Here is a 15639-nt window from a genome sequence, read left to right on the forward strand (position 1 = left end):
ATTCTCCTTTTGGTTGTCCCTGGAGGAACAGGGAAAATGAGACATAAGATATGGATTTGGCAGTGTTAGGTTAACAACTGGATTTGATGATCTTATGGGTTTTCTCCAAGCTGAATATTTCTATGATTCCGTGGTGTATTACCTCTTGCTTTTTCCACTTTCTGTGTGAAATGTGATGGTCTTCTCACTTACACCCCACTCCTTCTCAGCATTCCTTGCTCTCTATTCTGTAGGTATCTACTGTGTCTTCACTCATATTTGAAGATATTTATAGGGCCTGTTGTGCCCAGATCTTATATACTTTTTCTGACTATTTAGCTCATTTTAGTCAATCTATTAAAAGATATGACATCTTTCCCTAAATATATCCTAACATAAAACAGTGGGCAATCATGGCTACAAATTAATACCTGAAGATAATAACACAGATATTTAAGTAATGGGAATACAAAAGCATGTAATAAAATAGAGAAACAGCAGAGCTGTATTTGGCCAGCATAATGACAGAGGAAATATAATTTCAATTAAGTATCAGGCAATGCAGATAAGAAAACACTTTCTAAAATAATATTCAGACCCCTAAATACACATAAAACCCCACTTCCATCATACTGAAAATCTCTTTGGGACACAGAGGACATGAATAGGTAATGGAAAAGCAAATAGAGAATGCAATACACTGATTGTATGCCATCAAAGATGGGATTGTAGTCTGTACCTGGGACCATGTTCTGCTTCACCTTTAAAGATTGTGTCTATAAAACAAGAGATATAAGGTAAGAGAAGATATGAAATTAAAACAGTTACAGATATGGAAAGACTTAATTATATGGAGAAGTAGTACAGGTTGCAACAATGGAAATGGAAAAGAGACATATAGAATAAGGAATAAAGCTGAAAGGGTGTTGAAATTGTTCCCCTTTAACATTCCTTGGGATGAAAACGGAAGTTAACAGCCCACATAACTGCAGCACAGACTTCCCGGAGAAAGGTCTTGAGAGAAATTACTTATAAACCAGTTATCTTGCCTTGCTATTTATAAGGTTCAGTTAATATGATTGACTTGATTCTAGCGTGATCAAACAGTTTTCTGAATGGCTAAAAGGGTACAGATTTTGATTTTTAAGAAAGTAATTTGAAAGAGCCTTGCTAAGAAATAACTTAATAGAAAAACCCAAAGAGATAGATAATCTAATTAGGTTTTATGTTTATTTTGGTATTCACCAGTGACCACCGAGGCCAGAAAAATCCAAAGGTTTTATTTCTTTATTCCAATATTTCCTCATAAAATAAGTGTAAACATCAGTTTTTCTGGTGACTCGGTTGATTTCTTTAAGTATTCATGCTTATAGTTTATTTGATGTGTTTATATCTGCAGGCAATGATCTCTGGCTATTTCTGCCTGTGTAATGCAGGCTGGACAGGCCCTAATTGTACAGAGAACATTGATGAATGCATCAGCAACCCGTGTCAGAATGGGGGGACCTGCACTGATGGGGTCAATGGCTACTCCTGCGAGTGCACCAGCGCCTGGACAGGACCACAGTGCCAGACTGCCCAGCAAGGTACAGCCAGAACCTCCTCCCCCTCCTTCCCTCCTGGGAAATGGCACAGCGGGATTCAGCAAGTAGATGCTTGATGCATGGCATTAACATGTGAATAAGAACTGAGTTATGATGTGAAAAACAGCCCTGTGTTTGGTGCATTAGAGGTCCCAACCCAAATTCCCTCCAAGTCAGAGTTTTCCATGAGCTTTGTTTATAGCTGTTTTGTTTAGCAGTAGGAACACAACAATGAAGTTGATCTGCAGGCCCACTGGCCTTGGCTAGATGCCAGACATCCTGAAATCAGATCTCTGTTCCCGGGAAAGTTGTCTGGAAAGCTGTTTGGGAAAGAGGATCCAGTATAAGGAGAACAAAAGAATATATTGACGTTTCTCTTTTGTGCATATTATTTCATCCGTTATGAAGCTGAAAGGTCCTGATGTTCTTAGTCAAGAGGAAAAGCCAGAAAAGGTTTTCAAACAGAAATGTAATGAAAGAAATGTTAGGCATGAAAATGAGGGACTCTCAGTTTCATACTGATTGCAAGGTTTTCCCTTTTCCTCCTAATATAGTTTCTTCTGTTTGTTTAAGAACTTTTTTTGTCATTAATTTTAATTAAACAAGGTCAGGATAGCATTCCAGGGAGTCCAGTGTCCCTGTGACAACAGTGGCTCATTTTTACTGTTGATTGCTAAGAAGAAAGCAAATTACATTTTAATGTAATACAGTATGTAAAACTGATCCCCTGTGAAATCCACTCTATTTTAGAACTATTTTAGGCTTTTTTTTTTATTTTCCTGAAGTATCTAACTAGTAATGTTTTATTATGATTAATTATTAATATTTTATTATTAAGTCCACAGGGGAAAAAATTCTTTTTAGCCATTCATAATGAAGGGATAGAAACCCAATTACTTATGCAGTAAGGAATCATACTGTACCACCTGTTCTTTTAGTTTTTAATCAAGGAAAAAATGATGTATATTCTGACATGATCATTTTGAATTGGGTTGAAAAAAGGTGAGATGTTTTAGACAGACATTTCAAATAAAATTATATTCTTTTTACCACTTCTTGAAACAAAACAGTTTGGTGAGAATTGGCTATTTCTTTAGAATCAGTTCAATGTTAAACTGAAGGTGCTCGGTGCACACTGTAGCTATATGTGCATTGTATTTTGCTGCTATACAGGCATATTTTTCTGTAGCTGTTTGGGGTTCTCAGTTCTTAGTTCCCATGCATTGAATGATTCGGTGAGAGAAGAGACCATGGTATATGATGAGAGGGATTATCAGGCCCAGAAATTTGACCAAAAAGGATAAACAGAACCATAAAACTTCCTGAGGACAACGTCTATGATGTACCACTTCTGAGAAAGACAATTTTACATCATCTTAACTTCAAAATGCAAAATGTTATTTCATTGAAGTGGAAAATTTAGAGATTCAATCTGGAGGTATCCTTTTGGAAGCAAAGCAGTTTATGGACACTATCATGAGACAGAATCAATATCTTTTGGCAGTATCCACATGTTCCAACTTATACTCTGTTCTTTTTCCAAGAGCTATTTTTCTTTGGGGGAATTTGTGCTTTTCTCCACTTGAGAGGAAGTCCTAAACATCCTTTTATAGAGGTATTTTTCAACATTGTTTTAAATGTTTAAGAAGAAAAAGATATGCAAAAAAGAAGTTAGGTTTTGGTTTAGTCTGTAGAGTAATAGCACAAAATTTGTTTAATTTTCTCTCTCTTTTTGCAGTTTGTGGAGGATACCTCTCAGGCTTGAGGGGGACTTTCAGTTACCCTAACAACCCAAACAGCCAGTGGTACAGCAGTGAGGTCAGCTGTGCTTGGGTTATTCAAACTACTCCCAACAAGGTAAAATAGAGTTCAGGTTAAAGAAACCCTCAGTAGGGTAGTAGGATCCCTCAGCTTATCAGAGCAGACATGACTGTCTTCATGCTACATGTGTTCCCATGCTGTGACCTAATGCCCTCAGAATAAATAGTTTTTCAAAAGAATAAATTTTAGATCCTTACAAACCTTCAGGCTCCTTAGCCTAAGGATTTGCGTGGGTTAGATTTTCCAATCTTTTTCTAAGCAGCTGAGGGTTATAGTTTATTAACCTACTCCAGCTACAATGCTCTACATTGCTTTAGAATGTGATCTATGAATAAATGCATGAGAAAAGCTCTGCTCTGATGGGCTCCACAGGTGGTTCCTGAGCTAAGTGAGTTGGTCAGAGCCTGATGCTGACAACACCAAGGCTGTGGCTTTGATCCCTACGTGGCCAACTCTTCACTTATGACTTTGACTCGATGATCCTTCTGGGTCCCTTCCAGCTCAGACTATTCTGTGATTCTGTGACCCCAAAACAATTTCATGTTTCTGATCTCTGACTGCAGAAATGTCGAATGCTTAATTTGTATTGTCAATGGCTTTGTGTAATAACAGCGTCTGATTTTTTTTTAAGGATTAATTTTTAACTGTTGCACACAAATGTATATTCTGATTCTGATCTGAAACTAACAATTCCACTTGTATTATAAACAACAACTACAAAATATGCTACTCCATAATTTAGCATTAAATTTCTTACTTGGGATCTAAATATTTGATGTATTTTTGACATTTTGTGGAATGAATTAAGTCATTTTATAAACCAATGCTTAACAGTGGTTTATACAGCATTACATATATATATATATATGTATGTGACATGTCCTCAGCCTTAAGCCTGGGACCTACTACTGTCTTCAGCAGAGTATATTACAGCACATCAGTGAAGAATCTGAACAAAGTTAAAGCTGTGCATGTCACTTAGTATCCAGAATAGGCTTTAGAGACACTGATTTTATATGGGGGAAACAAGAGCATTGAATCTTTTAACTCCCATTACCATACTTTCAACCATAGCAAGGGTGAAAAATGCTACTTATCTGATGAAAAAAACTGCCTAGGGAAACCCAGAATAAGGTATTTTATGCTGTGTTTCAAGCTTTACACACGGCTTGAAATTTACACATATATATCTTTTGCACATGTGGGCAAATGGTCTCAATTATTAGTTTATAGAAATAATGCTCTCTTCAGAAAGCTTCACTGACTAAATTATCTATCTGTCTACCTTCTCTCTTTCCTTTTGACCCTTAAAATTCTTTAATATTCTTTTCTGTCCTGGAACATTTCAAGAAAAGACATAAAAGCTCATAGACTTTCGCAGTTGCATGAATACATATATCTGCTCTATAAAGTTTCTACATAGTGTCTCAGCAGATGGAGAAAAGAGATTTCTTGTTTTCTTGCTTCTATTAGATTCTACGTGTTACTTTCCCATTTTTCCAACTGGAGACAAGTAATCAGTGTAACTCTGAATTCCTTCAAATCCATGATGGACCTTCAGCATCAATGCACATGCTAGGAAAATACTGTGGCTTCCCAGGTCCTACAGAGCTTCTCAGTTCCCATAACTCTCTGTATTTTTGGTTATACTCAAACCACACCATTACTGGAGGTTTTACTGTTCATTGGGAATCTCAGGATCCTGGTAAGTAGATGAAATGCAAAGCATCTTCAAGGCTTTGGAGTAAAATGAATTACTTATTTCCTTTGATTAGGAAACATTAGGAACAGAAGGACAGTATTTTTCAAGGGAGTGAGGCTGAAATGTAGACATATATATCACTAGAAGATACTTTCAAACTCTAGCTCTAGGCCTCTGCATGAATAGCTTTCTGCTCTTTTTTTTAGGGCTGCCTTACACCTCCTGTGAGGAATCCCCCAAAGAGCATGTGTTTATGGGGATGCCATTCATTTAGTCAGTTCTCTTTTATCACAGAAGTATCTGGTACTCCAAGCAAGCAAGTTAATGGTCTGTTTTGCCACTGACAATTTACAACAGCCTAAATGTTCCTGACGTGCTAGATTATAGGGAACTGGATTGTAAAGTATATGTGAGGTTTTTGGTATGATTTATTGTGCATTTCTGCCTGAATTCTTGGTAATGCTAATTGGGTGATTGTTCTAGATTGTGTGGCAATGCATTTCCAGAGATAAACTTCAAATCATCTCACATAACATTAAGGTCACTTCAGTGGTCTGTGTATATCTAGAAACAAAATAGAGCATTGGGTTGTGTCTTGAATGAACCATACAGTAAAAAAAAATGCCATTTCCTTATTTCTAGAAATATTTATTGAAATGCTTTGAATATGATTTTTGGTGGGGTTTTTCTTTCAATTGTCATTATGAGATCGATAATTACTAATTGACAAATACAAGTACTGAAAAGTGAAAACAGATATTTTGGAGGAAAAAATAGCACTAACAAAATTAAAAAAAAACCAAAGAGAGCAGTACAGATGAGAGATTAAACTAGCTATTCTTGAGGTATGACACATGATGTACCCCTCCCATTCCCAAGTGGTGCAGTGATGTTATTTTATTACAGGTATATAAAACAGCCTTACTTGTAATTAAATTTTCCTTTTTCTTTTTTTTTTTTTTAATGGAACTAGTCTTTTGATAGAATTAAAAATGGAGACTATTTACAAAGTGCAGAAATTCAGATTAATTTTGTAAATCCAATGCAAACATAGTGCTTCTGATTATTCTTCTTAAGGTATGTTCATCATAACTGGGTAAGAATATTTGAAGTTCTCCTTTTAAAATTGCAGAATTAACTGCAAAATTTAAAGAAAGAAGAAACTTGCTGGTCTGTTTTGCTTGGTCTCTGTTTTTTAATTTATTCTGACCCCAAAGCGGTAGCTAGTTTTGACACTACAGGACAATTCATCTTCTGACCTGACATGTGGTGATAAATACTCTGTTGTTCCATGTCTCTTTCTATTAGAATGTGGTGGTGAGCTGACAGGTACTTATGGCTCGATAAGCTCTCCAGGATATCCTGGTAACTATCCTGTAAACAGAAATTGTTTCTGGACCATCTCAACCAGTCCTGGCCTCCTCATCACATTTGCTTTTGGCACACTGAGCCTGGAACACCATGACAACTGCAATTATGACTATTTAGAGGTAAAGTGTAATTGTGAATTATGACAACATTTTGTGGATATGTTATTATAAAACACAATATTTCAAAACTTTTTTATGTACAGCAGGGAGGGGACTACTTGAAAATTTAATCCTAGGTTGAAATGCTCCTTTTTATTTACATATTCCAGCCATCCATACACAATCAGAGACAATAGGACAGAAAGGGGATGAGAACCAGCTTCACTGAAGTCGGTAGAAGTCCTGTGACAAAAAGGATGGGATTCAGGCCAAATACTTGATGGGAAGCTTTCACTTTCATACAAAGTTCAGTCTCCAAACTCCTTGTCAAATGTCAACCCACAGAGAATTCATGATCCTATGGGAAACTATTCAGGAACAGATATCTAAGACTGATAGATTCATATCGTAGCTCACACAGCCATCCACAACTTGACGTATGAGCTTAGGGCTTTTTGTCGAGTGTGACCTAATGCTTACAGAATTTGCCAATACCTTTTCATGGAAATGAGAAGCCAGTTTGGAATAGCATGTTGTGTGCAATGCAGAGCATGATTTCAAGAAAACAGTTCAACAGTAGATCTCCTGATACTTTCTTTCCCTTTCACAAAACCCTTGATAACTCCTGGCAGCAGCATCACAGCTATGCTGGTGGATCTGTTTCTTGGTTCCTCTGTGTTTGGAGGACACTTCCTATGAACTTTCCCTCCACCCACCATCCATAATACCTCTGGGGCCTCAGAGATAGCTTAAGGAGTGTTGGTACTGTTCACAACTGGCACACATATGATAATCCTAAATGTTGATCTATCATTGTGTCTAGATTCGAGATGGTCTTCTTCCACAAGACCCTGTCCTTGGTAAATACTGTAGCACTGGATCTCCACCCCCACTCCAAACCACTGGTCCATATGCATTTATTCACTTTCACTCTGATGACTCAGTTACTGATAAAGGCTTCCATATTGTGTATACAACATCTCCTGGTAAGTAAAATACTCAGGATTAAAGGTTGGTCTGTGATATTCTCGAGATAGAGATAACACATGGATGAATGTAATTAACACTTGTTCTTTAATAATATAGTAATTCTTTTTTATTTGCAGACATTGTACAGAGGCGGCTTCAAAAGGAGTTACTGTTCTTATTAATATCTCTTTCTTTTTTTTTTTTCTTAATATAGCAGATCCAAGTTGTGGAGGAAACTTCACAGAGAGTGAAGGGGTTATCACATCTCCTTTCTGGCCTAACCCTTATATCAACAACCAACAATGTGTTTACATTATCCGACAGCCAGAGGATGAAAAAATATTCCTCAACTTCACCCATATGGAGCTGGAGAGTCATAATGGTTGTTCAGCAAATTATATAGAGGTGATTCCCTTAATCAGTTGAGATGAAAGTTTGACTGCATGTGCGTACAAGAGCATGTACTTCTGTCCCAAGGGCCACTGCAGAAATAGGTGTTAATCAAACAACTAAGTATATGAATTTACTAGGGTCCAAAAGTCACAGGGGCTAAAAGAGCAGGATGGTGATTTGGATGAAGCAAAGATAAGAGAATGAGAAAATCTGTCTAGCTTAACACCAATTCTTAATAGTCTGTACATGATTAAGGGGGAGTTTGAACATTTGGTAAATGAATGTCAACTGCAAGAAAAAAAAATTAATGCCATAGCTGCTATGCAGCATTTTCTGGAGTCAATGTGTTATATGGAAGATTTTGATCTGACACTAAAAGGAAACACCATATAAATATTTATACACACATTCCCAGGGAAGTGGTTGAATTACCATTCGTGGAGGTATTTATAAGAAATGTAGAAGTAGCACTTAGGGACATGATTTAGTGGTGGGCTTGGCCAAGCTCAGTTTGCAGTTGGATTCTAAGATTTAGAAGTCCTTTCCAACCTTAATGATTCTATGATTCTATATACATATGTAAAGCTGGGAGTTTATTGTTGCCATAACTGAAATCTTACAAGTCAAAGTCAAGAATTGTTCTTAGTCTAAATCTAACTAGCAAAGAAAACAAAATGGTACAGTTGGAATGTTTCTATATGGAAAATGTAATAATAATGCATTACTAATGTCAGTACTTAGTGCAATCCACTAGAGGTGACTTTTTCTTTTACTCCTAGCTTTCTCTTCATTGGTTTGTAATGTTGTGTTACATACAAATTTACAGCTGTAGGGTGCCTTTTAAGTACATGAGATATCATGTGTTCATTTTCTTTGTTATCCCTAAGCCCAGTTTTATCCAGCTGCCGGTCTGCACCCCTGGAGCTGGCTGCAGGTGAGGTGTGGTGCAGCACTGTGCAGGCCAGGGGCAGCGCCTGTCCCAGCACCCTGGCCAGGGAGCAGGGCAGCCCTGGGCCATGGGCACCTGCTGGGCTGGGCATGGACAGAGGCAGGCCAGGATGTGAGCCACCCAGGGGAACCTGGCTCAGCAGAGCCCGTGGCCAGGCAGGGCAGCGCTGTCGGGAGACGGAGACTGACCAGGCGTCAGGTTTGCTGGGGCAGGGACTGACAGCCCTGCAGGGCTGACATGGCTCCTGAACAGTGGCAGGTGCAGGGCCCTGGAGGAGGCAAGGCTGGCCCCAGTGAGTCGTGGTGGTGCCCTCAGAGCCTGACAAGCTCGTGGTGTTGATGGCCGGTGCCCCTTCTCCTATCACAGCATCCCTGTTCTCTGCGTCGTGCCCGATTCACCATGTCTCAAGGCCTCTGCTGCCATACCCTGCCTGTATTTCTCTGTACAGTCACAAACACCTCATCCCACGTGGGATGGCTGCTCGGTACTGCTGCCTGTATATAACTGTGCCTGTGTGGTGCAGAGCTAAACAGAAGGAAAACAAGCTGGGCACAGTCAGTGGTTGATTTGTGAAGGCGCTGCCACAGTTGAAGCAAGCAGGAGTCATCCCTGCAGCCCCAGAGCAGGGTCCAGCACTGCCAGCCATGCAGCTGAGTGGCAGCACAGGTTTGGTTTTGTATTTAATCTCTTCTTGACCAGTGAGGAACAGGTCCCTGTGAGCTCTATGCTGTTGGTCTATTTTTAAAAGATGTTATTGTGTTGTCATCGTTCCCTTCTCTCCTCCTGTAATTCAAAGACCTAGGTTGGAATGAAGTGTAATTAGTCTCTGAAATGAGAGGGGAAGTGTGTTTAATGAAAACAGACAGCTTTTGTTTGTTTGGCCTGCTACTCCTCTTGCCTAATTGCTGGCAAAACAGCAGCTAAATTCACAGCAGCCACAAAAACAAAACCATTTCTGCTGAACACCATCGGTTTGTATTAGTTCAGCAAGGCATTTACCTCACTGTTTGCTGATCAGTCACAAGCCCTTCAGTTTCCATGTGCTTCTGCTCTCCTCTTCTTCCTGCCCTCTCTCTCTGTGGCTCAGCCCAGAGTAGAGAAATCAGACCAACATTTTCTGGCTGGGACAGTCAGTAAAACCAAAGTACTGTGCTCTGTTATTAAGGTCTGATTTTTTCATGTGTGCTTTTGTAAAATACTCTCCCGCTGGTTCATCTAGGGAGATAACTTTTGGGTGTTTAAGTTACTTTAAAAGTCACTCTCCAACAACTCTTTTGTCACTTTGGAAAGGTGCAGATCATTCCATTCCCTGGCTATATCAGGAAATCTGTAGACTTTCCACAGGGACCAGACACAGCTCACAGCACTTGCTCAGGGAGGGATGTTTAGTTTCTTACTAAGGAAGGCATCTGCAATAAGAAAATAGAGACAATAAAACTTATTTGAGAAAGGCTGACATGATGATGCAGAGGTAAGTTGCTAGCCAAGGCAGCCCCTTTTACATGCTGTCCTTCTAACTGGCAACAGGAGACATTATGCACATACATGGCTTAGAGAACCTGTTATTTTTATCACTACTCACTGGACTATATAAACAAAAAATGTAAGGAGAATCAGCTCAAGAAAAACTTGTGAACTCCTGTGAATTCCCACTCTGGAAGTTTTCACTGCTTTCCAAAGATTTACTAAATATATTGGCACAAATTCTGATGTCAGCTGCTCTGCTGTAAATCTAGAAAAATTCTGACACCTTAAATTCAAATTCCAGACAAATTGGAAATATCTGTTACTCAGAAAGCCATCCCACCAGTTTGAGACTGCAAAGCTGGGCAAGCAGGCCAGCCGCTGCCTGTTCACCAGGGCACTCGTGAGGGTTCCTTACCTTCTCTCCCAGCTATGGATGAATACAGCTGAGGAAGAAATAATTGGTGATGAGAGGTGACCCGAAAGCTGGATGTCCCTGGTTTGCCAGTGAATTCACTGTAATTATTTTTTTGGCTTTGACAGCATGTAGATGCATTTAAAAGCAATTCCATCTACATGAATTACCACCACTTTTACAGCAGAAAAATGGCATTTTGTTTTTGGGAGAATCTTTGGGACAAAAATTGCATTTTTTTGCTTGGGCAGAGAGCAGAGGACCCATCTTTTGGACCCCAGGTTGTTGTTGCCCACTTGAAATGAGATGGGCACCTCAGAGATATACCAGGGCTCTGCCTGGATCCCTGGATGTAGCTATTCTTACTCATGGACTATGGATTCAGGGTCTGAATCTTGAGGTACAAATAAGTCTTTCCCATCTACTGCCCTTGATAATCAGGATATATAATCAACTTTAGGGAAAATATATAAGATGCATTTCTCCTTCGATTAGCAAATTGATTGAGGTCAGTAGAAAGGCAGGGCAGAAGATAAAAGCCGGATTCCCTGATGTAGCCTCATTGCCATTATACTGCATTGAACTGTTCAGCTAAAAGAGTGAAAATATGTCAGTGTGCCTCTTCACTGCTTTAGGGACTCAGAGTTGCATCTCCTGTTAGTGAGCTGTCTGCCTGCATCCATGTATGAGTGTGATGTGACAGATGCTTGTTCTGGAGAAGTGCCATACAAAAATTACTGGAAACTTCATGATCAGAGCAAGACAATCAAAAATATCATTTTCTCTCCCCAGCAGATTTTAGTCCTGGCAAAAATTTGACAGCTGTCATTGGTGAGCACCCTACCTGTCTCTTTCATACTAAAGGTGTCACTTTTGGAAACATAGGCCCAAATAGTCCTAAAACCTTGGTTCATAGAGAAGAGAATCCTAATGTCCTGTGACAGCAGCATGTGTTAGTGTCTTCTGTGCTGATCATCTGATTGCTCCTTTGAGCTCTTGTAAGTCCTGTGCTTGTGCCAGTTACAGTGGCACACTCATAAATATGTAAAACAGCTACTCTTTTGTTATGTAGCAGCTCTTGGGAGATTATAGTTTTACCTGGATATCACATCCCAGTGCTTTTATGATCTAACACTTTCCTTTCCTCTTTTTGATGACTAGGTTCGAGATGGTGACAGTGAGATGTCTCCTCTTATTAGAAAAATCTGTCATAATACACTCATGTCTGCAATCACTTCTACCAGCAATAGTCTCTGGATCAAATTCAAGTCTGATGCTTCTGTGCAGAGAACTAGCTTCAGGGCCATTTATCAAGTTGGTAAGTGGAACTGGTCATTTGCACAGTGAACTTACTGTAATTTGGACACTTTCAGTCATTTCCATGATATATTATTCATATAATAGGTTAAACACAAACTTCAAAAGAAAGAACAGAACAGAGAATATTTATTTATTTAAAAAGCTATTTGCAGTAGGTTTGCTGTAGGCACTTCTAGCATGCTTGGAAACATGCTGTTTGTTGCTTCTGGTCCTGAGATTACCTCAGATGGTTAGAGCATGGTGCTAAAACAGCAAGGTTGTGGGTTTGATACTCATATGGGCTATTCATTTAAGAGTTGGACTGGAAAATCCTTGTGGGTCCCTTCCAACACAGAATATTCTGTGATATGTTATTAATGATTCTGTGATATTACTTTCATTTTGCCTATCTTTAAGTTCTTAATCACCAACAAGCCTATCTGTGTCTGTGAAACAAATGAGTCAAATCCATTAATTTCATGGGCACAATTTGGTCTTCTGTACAAGCACGTTTATGCTATACCTATAGTATTTTTTTTCTTTTAAATATGTTCACTTGTGTGATCTGTAGTAGCTGCTTTAATAAGATAGTTTAGGGTTGGTTTTCTTCTAATTTCATGGTGTTACTTGATCACACATCATCATTATGATACATTCCCTGAAATCATCCATCACAAGTACTGATCCTTGGTGTCTCTTGGCAGCCTGTGGAGGCTCCTTGTCTGGAGCAGGCACAATCCATTCACCTTACTACCCCAGGATGTCTCCTCACCCAAAGACCTGTGAGTGGATCATCTCCCAGCCAGCTACCAAAGTAGTGATTCTTAACTTCACCGACTTTGACATTCGAAATACAACCACTTGTGAGTCAGACTACATTGAGGTAAAGAGCAATACACATGCACCATGAATAGTAGATATGTATCTGCAAGTTCCTTCTAATACTCATCTCCACCAAAGTGGAAATTCTTGACATGCAAGCCCTTCTTCCAGCACTCACAAAAGCTCTTCCAGGTTCATAATGGGATCCCAAAGCTTTTCTTGGTTCTTCAAAGATGTTATGACTGTTTTGATAATCAAAGACAAGTACCAGGTTTCTTTAAACAGATAGGCCTGGTTTGGAAGGTTTCTGTGCCATTTACTGCTGAGGGTGTAAGATCTTTTCTCTGCTTCTCTGAAAGGCATAAGTTTATATTTTATGTGCCTGTAGTAGAAACCACATGAAGAAAGGGTAGGGTTGACTTCTTAAGGATCTCTTTTATATAGTTCTTATTAATTACTTTGTGCTTAATATTGAATGTAATAAAAAAATTCGATAGGATATTTTGAATACACTGTTCTTCAGGTCAGAGATGGCAACAATGGAGACTCTCCTGTTTTGGAGAAATACTGTGGTACGGCTGTACCCTCTAGAGTGCAATCCACATGGAACAATCTCTATATCAAATTCAGAGCTTCCTCACTTACCAGCCTCGGCTTCAGAGCTCAGTACTGGCCATTAGATACAGGTAAGGGTTGTTTTGCTGTTGTCTGTGTAGACTGTTGGGACTTTCCAAATTTTCCCACAAAATGAAAACTGTCAATCAAGTTTTAGGATGGTGTGATGGGAGATAAATTCTGAATCAATGACCATGTAGTATGCATCAAGAAAGAAAGACTATGAAATTTCAGAAAGAGAAGTAACCAATTTTATAAGTGTCTAACTGTTTTTTTATAAACATAAATAAACATTTAACCTGATGTTTTAAATCTCTGCAGTATGTGGAGAGACTCTCACTGGACCATCAGGAACCATTACAAGTCCTGGTTATCCAGATGTGTATCCACATGGGATTAACTGTACCTGGATTATCAACATTCAACCCGGCTACTTTATCCGCCTGACATTCACTTCATTTAACTTGGCATTTGATTATAGTTGCAGAAAGGATTATCTTGAAATATATGACAACAGCACTGTGCAAAATTTGGGAAGGTAAATATGTCCATCAGCCTACAGACCTGTGACTGAGGAATGAGCACTGTTCTGTACGTCTTGACATTCAATTTGCTTCCTTAAGTTTTGTGTGTAGATTATTTTCTTTTCATCACAGAAACAATAGCAACAATTTCTCTGCTAGGATAGCAAAGGCAGCTTGCTACTTGACCATGGAAGGAGAAGCACATTTAATAAATAATATATTGGGAGAAACTAAGTTGTGTCTAAAGGTTAGCTCTTTTAAGGACAGGTTTCAATAGCTAGCTTTGTCCCGCTCCATTAACATTTTGATTTATGGAAAATAAATTGAAAAGCATTTCTATATCTTTGCCCAGAAAAGACAGGATTTTAAAGACTTGCAGAAGTGAAAGAAAAATTACTTTAAAAGCAGTACATTTGAATATATGCAAAAACTAGACCACAACCTGCATTTTATGTGATTTAGTTTTCATTTTCTTCTGATACATGATTTTATCTTAGGGAAGAATATTTTCTTTCATTTCACTTCTCCAACTGGTGTATACACAAGGTTTTCTTGCTGCCCTATAATTCAAGAACATTTGAATTGCTTGGGAACAGTATTCAGCTACAGCTATAGACTGTAAAATAGTTGGCTGACATGGCAGTATTTGGAAAATAAGGAGCAAATTACTCTCATAATGAAGAACATTTTGCAATCTTAGTGTTTGGCCAGCCACTCTGACTCCAACAAAAGAACAGAGTATTTTGTAGGTACAGCACAGTATAAATTCAATAGGAATTTGACAATTTTATGTAAGTCAGAGTTTCTTCTTGGATTTTGCCATACTTCAGATTTGTACCTTTGTACATATAGTGTGCTATTTAGTCCCATGATACAGGGTATATGCCTGGGATCTGTATCATCCAAAGGAGACCATTGTGTAACTGTTCAAACTTCACAGGAAAGCTGAATTCTCTTCCAGTGATACAGATGCTTTATAAAGTACTGCCATTCAATTTGAGGTATCTTTTTGCTGCAGATACTGTGGAAGATCAATTCCACCCTCTCTCACTAGTGGTGGCAATATGATGACATTGTCCTTCATGACAGATCACAGCATTGCATCTGAAGGCTTCTCAGCTAATTATATCTCCCTGGATGCATCCAAAGGTAATATGTCAGTCTGTTCATTATGCAAATTAAATGTTTTCAGCTGTCACTGTAAATAACCACTACAAGAAACAGAAACATTATTTTCTGTGTTGCCAGAAGACTTCCTGGTGCCTCTTCTATGCCTTCTTATTCATTCTGCTTTATTCAAAAGCTTTTTTTACTCCCTAGGAAAGCGGAAAGCAATTTCTGTAAGCAGCATTGTTACTTTCTTTAAAAAGTCAGTAAGAGCTGCCATGGCAGAACTGCATGAATTATTTAGGAAAAGTATTTTCTGAATTTTCTTTGTCCATTCTGAATTGAGTATGGGTGATCTAGGAAACTTAGTCATCATGGACAACTCACTTGAATGGGAGACTCTTGGGTGCCATAAAAAATTAATTTAGTCTCTGTAAGGTTCAATATTGATGGTGGGTAGAGAAAGGTCAATAGGATGAAATTTGATAAAGCAGCAAAATAACCTGAAAGCACAAGAGATTTTTTAAT

The 15639-nt window shown here is 38.7% G+C and overlaps 1 protein-coding gene across 1 annotated transcript in view; it reads left to right on the forward strand.

Moving 5' to 3' along the window:
- The window catches only part of CUBN (cubilin), a 142104-nt gene that overhangs the window by 12701 nt on the left and 113764 nt on the right, over nt 1–15639 (forward strand). The window contains exons 12-22 of the mRNA XM_053996254.1: nt 1379–1565; nt 3301–3419; nt 4857–5088; nt 6394–6575; nt 7378–7540; nt 7738–7928; nt 11906–12062; nt 12748–12926; nt 13389–13551; nt 13802–14018; nt 15023–15153. Of these exons, the coding sequence (XP_053852229.1) occupies nt 1379–1565; nt 3301–3419; nt 4857–5088; nt 6394–6575; nt 7378–7540; nt 7738–7928; nt 11906–12062; nt 12748–12926; nt 13389–13551; nt 13802–14018; nt 15023–15153 (1921 nt within the window). The remainder of the gene's footprint in view (nt 1–1378; nt 1566–3300; nt 3420–4856; nt 5089–6393; nt 6576–7377; nt 7541–7737; nt 7929–11905; nt 12063–12747; nt 12927–13388; nt 13552–13801; nt 14019–15022; nt 15154–15639) is intronic.

This window comes from Vidua macroura, chromosome 1 (assembly GCF_024509145.1).
Source record: "Vidua macroura isolate BioBank_ID:100142 chromosome 1, ASM2450914v1, whole genome shotgun sequence".
Classification (NCBI taxonomy): domain Eukaryota; kingdom Metazoa; phylum Chordata; class Aves; order Passeriformes; family Viduidae; genus Vidua; species Vidua macroura.